This window comes from Protomyctophum parallelum (genome assembly GCF_964188405.1).
Source record: "Protomyctophum parallelum genome assembly, chromosome: 1".
In the NCBI taxonomy this organism is placed as follows: Eukaryota; Metazoa; Chordata; class Actinopteri; order Myctophiformes; family Myctophidae; genus Protomyctophum; species Protomyctophum parallelum.
Window position 1 is genome coordinate 24077113 of NC_139697.1, and position 5126 is coordinate 24082238.

Below are 5126 nucleotides of genomic sequence, written 5' to 3' on the forward strand. Positions count from 1 at the left end.
AATTTAGCAGCACCCTCCACTGTGTGTTTCCATTAGTCACGGCTGAATTACCACCTTCTTCACCCGTTCACATCTGAAAGACGCACACGCACGCACACACACGCACACGCACACACACATACGTCACACGCACATGGGCACGCACGCACACACACACACACACACACACGGGCACACACATACGCACACACGTGCCGTGCGCACACATACAGTAATCCACTATTTGCTGCGCCGCATGCCCCGATACAGATGTGTTTTACAGATTTAGAGCAATAATATACTGTAATATCTAATACAATACTGGCCATCAGCAGCAACCACTATAGCAGTTTCAGCACCACGGACAGCTAATGTAAGGGCACACAGAAAACGCTGCCATGCTACAGAATGCAACTTTTATTTTTGTGTCTCAGTGCATGTGCAGAATATAGTTCAGTCGTACAGTATTGTATGTTTGTCACTTTGTGAACCACACAACCTTGCAGCAGGGATGTTTGCAGTGAGTGGGGTTGGGGTCTCAATTTGACATGAGTGGGGTGGGGGGGTCTCAATTTGTCGCGCCGTAGGCCCGGATTCAGCATGTGTTTTTCTTTTAATACAGTCTGTGTTGGCAAAATATCATAACACATTGTCAATTAACAGTTATTTCACAACAACAAAATATACGTTTTGGTTTTCAGTTTGAACTCCAGCAGTCTTTGAAAAGGATCATTTGTATAACAAGTCGCCTATAACCGTTCACTACAAGGCCGAGGTAGGCCTAATGTGTTCAAAAGAGTGTCCAGGCGTTCTACTGTCCAGCGCGGCACCGTTCAAACCTCTCCATGCCGTTTGGGCTGGTTTGGGCAGTGCAGCCTGCGCCATGAGTGACCGATGCTGGAAAAGCGGGTTATGGAAAACTCCATCCACCCATTCTCTGAGCGTGGCTACCGGCGAGTCCTGCTGCCTGTCTGCCGCGGTCGCCCCTACGTCTGATGGGTACGCCGGAGAGGAAGGCCCTGCAGCGGACAACATACACGGAGGGAACTCCGCTTGCAGTCCTGCGTCCAAAGAAGCGGCAGTATGGGCGATGGACCAGATCTTTGGCTTGGTCTCTGTGTTGTGAAGGTCTAGTCCGGGGCAGAACGCGTTGGCTGGGTGTTGTTGTTGGACCGGTGATGTGAGCTCGGGGCAGCCCGGAGACAACCTCTCCTTCCCGTGAAGCGTCCCCGGGTCGCACGTGAGACGCCCGTGGTGGGAGATGTCTGCGGAGGTGATTTTCTCCATCACGTCGTCTTCGGGCAGAAACTGTGGTTTCGGTTCACAGTCCGAACCGTCGGACTCCAGGAGGTCAAAATCCTCCAGGTCGCTGTGCAGATCTGCAATGACGAGCCATGGAATCTCCATTTAGAGCAATTCACTGTGCAACAGATAGACAGCTATCCACAGAGCTATAGTGCAATGTCTGAAGCTTGAAATGCAAATATACTGAGAAAGTGTTAATGCAGCTCCAATTTGAATAAAATGCCACGTAATTTTGTGTGCTTTTACTTAATTAACTTTAGTTCACTTCAGTTGTCATTTGTTTGTTTGGACGGGAGAGAGCATATAAATTATAAATATAAATTATAACATGATGAAATGTAAATACATTAACGAGGATGCTAATTTCCATCCGTAGTCCCCAAAAACAACAATAACATAATCCACTAAGATAACACAGTACATTTTGTGTGTGTGTGTGCGTGTGCGTGCGTGCGTGTATAGCACATGCATGCAGACACACATACAACAAGTACATTTAATAGAAAAACAGTAAACCGTAAAATTGCCTAATTTAGGCCATTCAAACCTATTTGTTTGTCCACGACACATGATTTCAGTTGAGATTGAAGGTATAGTTTGCAGGATGGATGGACGCGGTATAGCCGTCACTCACCAGACAGCGGTTTGGTTGGCTCCTCGGCCCCGTCACTGTCATCGTCACACGGCCTGTCGTCAGAGCTCTTGCAGGCCCGTGGCGACCACGTCACCTTGTTCTCCTTCTTCAGCCTCCTGCGCGCGTTGGCAAACCATGTGGACACCTGGAGGGAGGGAAGGAAGGAAGGAAGGAAGGAAGGTGGGTGAGGGAGGGAGGGAGGGAGGGAGGGAGGGAGGGGGGGAAGGATGGTGTATACATTCAATAAATTGATCCATTTGAAGGTACCGTGGATCAATTAAATTAATTGAAGATATTGGTTCTACTTGACTCAACATGGTATTACTTTTGGTAATATAGACACATTCTTTTAAAGCAGAACTGCCCGTGCAATCTGTATGTTAATACAAGATATGTTATACAATGGTTGCATTTTGTCTCCCTGCTCTTCTATTGAGACATTTAGATCATGTCAAAGGGACTAACATGCAGGATCTGACACAAAGGTTTGACCTGATGGTCAAGATTAAATTTATCCCCTGAGCAAGCAGGCAGATTAGCTCAATGGCATGAAACAAATCAGCCCTTGTGCAGGACACCAGCTTCACATCTGGGGTATAAGAGGAAAGTTACAGTGCAGCTTTAATTATTATAATATATATCCCATAAAGCTCAATGACTTCATCCAACATTCAGTTTATATATACACACCCCTGACTGAGTAGCTGCAGATCATTGATAGGCTCTTTGAATATTTTAGCCTGTATCTGCCAAAGCTTAATAATTATTAATTATATATTGTTGTTGTTTTTTTCAGATGCAGCAAAAATAACTGATCTACTACAAGCTCACAATGCGCAGCACCGTGATGCATTGTGAGCTTGTAGATCAGCATCAAACACCATCGTACGACAGAGGATATAAGGCATGGGCATGTCATTTGACATGACATGAGTTCTGACCAGTGTTGATTTCGTCGACTAATACTGAAACAAAAAATGTTCGTCGACTACATTTTTTCACTGTCAAAAACTAAATGGAAACTAAATTAAAGCTAAGCTATGATGGCTAAAACTAAGACTAAATATATTGACAATTTCGTCAACAAATAAAATCTAGACTAAAATGTTAGGAAGGGACTAGTGGACAAGAGATCCAGTAAGTCATTTTACACTTGGTTGCATGCTGAAAATAGCCGATACAAGCTTGTCTATACTAGCTTGTAGATCAGCTATTTTCAGCAATTGTAAAAACAGTCATTATGAGGCCTGCCAAAACACATTATAGTCGACTAAATCAACTGGAAATTTTGTCGGCTAAAATCTTATGATATTTAGTCAACTAAAACTAGACTAGCACTAGTTAGACATTCCAGGTGACTAAAATGTGAATGAAACTAAATTAAAACCCATTCTGGGCGGGAACCCCTTTGGGTGTTTTAACTAAGCATTCTGTTATACTTTAGCTATTGAAAAATAGCAGATCTACAAGCTCGGTGGCGCGCTATACGAGCTTGTAGGTCTGCTATTTTTGAAAAATCGTGAAAATGCGGCACAAATCTTTGAATATATATTCTTTCAGAAGACCTTTTATTTATTTCGACGTCACAGGCCTAAATGGGTTAAAACTAGCAAAGAGAACTATGAAACTATATAACCCATTTTGGGCAGGAACGCCTTTTGGTGTTTTTAAACATTGTTATAATTTAGCTATTGAAAAATAGCAGATCTACAAGCTCATAGCGCCACTCGGTGGCGCGCTATGAGCTTGTAGGTCTGCTATTTTTGAAAAATGGTGAAAATAAAGCAACCCCCAGGTGACTCCTGACCTGTGTGAGCGTCATCCTGGTGATGATGGCCAGCATGATCTTCTCCCCCTTGGTGGGGTAGGGGTTCTTCTGGTGCTCCGCAAGCCAGGCCTTCAGCGTGGACGTGGTCTCCCGCGTGGCGTTCTTGCGCCGCGCGGCGCCGTCCGAGCAGGAATATCTACACAGGAGGATCAAACATGGACGACAGACTCGTCATTATGCTGTTATAAGGAAATGCATGGCTATAATAATGTGTATATACGTGTATATTATGGTGAAGGATGGGTATAATGTGCAGTGAGTTTCAAAGAAGACAGACAGACAGACATGATTGTCATTGACAGTCAAAGCTGTTACAGATACAGTAGAACACAACAAAAGAGGGCAACAACAAGAATTATGCAGCCTGAGGTAACACACACACACACACACACACACACACACCCACACACACACACACACACACACACACACACAGAATTAACAGGTGATATTTAGGCTAAAATATATACTATAGCCGGCTATATTAAAAAAAACTTTAAAAAGTTACTTTTTACACTTATTACGTATCATTATGATTATTATTATTGTGGGATTCCAATGTGTGAAGTGTCTGAGATGGATAACCACTGTATTTTCTTCTTTAATATCTTAAGTTTAGTAGATTGGACCTACCCATATCTGTCATAGGGATACTGTCCAAAGGCGTAATCATAAGGGTAGTAGGTTGGTGTCTGAGAGGTGGTCCCCATATGCGCAGAGGTCGTTACATCTTTGGAGTCCAGTGGGCCCTGAAAAACAAATAATCGAAAAAGAACAAAAAACCATCAACCGTGCACGTTATAGACTTCAAAGAGAATATTTTATTCCCCCAAAAATCTTTGTCTATATACTAGGCCATACTATATAAAATAAACAGTTGTGCATACAGTTGGCTATAGCTGGGACTGGGCCTATATATTAGCCAACAATTTCTAAGCGTTTCGCCTATTGTATTTAAGCACTTATATAGTTCACGCAATACGCACGCAAACATTAAGTAAAGTATAGCTTCAATTATATAGGCTATATAAATACAAGTCAACTCAACTCACCCTGGCATACAGGGCTGCAGCGGTGGCGTCGCTGGAGCAGGCGGTGTAGTAACCCTGGCCCTTGGGGTAGGCGCCGCTGTACAGCCCCGCGGTGATGTGGTGCTCGTGCCTCGGGGAGGAGCGGTACCCCGGCACGGGGTGGGAGGAGGAGGACGGAGGCGTGCCGCACGGCTCCAGGCAGCTGGAGGTCATCAGAAACTTCGAACAACATACGATTTGTCTTGTTATTATAAGAGTTGTGAGGGGAAATTACATTACATTATCCGATAGCAAGATGAAGTAAGGCCCTATAGGCAGTGCCAGTGCACGAGGACTCTGCAGACAATTA

At 44.1% G+C, this 5126-nt stretch overlaps 1 protein-coding gene across 1 annotated transcript in view; it reads right to left on the minus strand.

Annotated features, from left to right (window-relative positions):
* Positions 1-741: 741 nt before the first annotated feature.
* The window catches only part of irx4b (iroquois homeobox 4b), a gene marked incomplete at both ends in the record, with an annotated part of 4563 nt that continues 178 nt past the window's right edge, over positions 742-5126 (minus strand). The window contains 5 exons of the mRNA XM_083771643.1: positions 742-1358; positions 1919-2063; positions 3726-3882; positions 4380-4495; positions 4799-4996. Coding sequence (XP_083627769.1) covers positions 742-1358; positions 1919-2063; positions 3726-3882; positions 4380-4495; positions 4799-4996 — 1233 coding nt within the window. The remainder of the gene's footprint in view (positions 1359-1918; positions 2064-3725; positions 3883-4379; positions 4496-4798; positions 4997-5126) is intronic.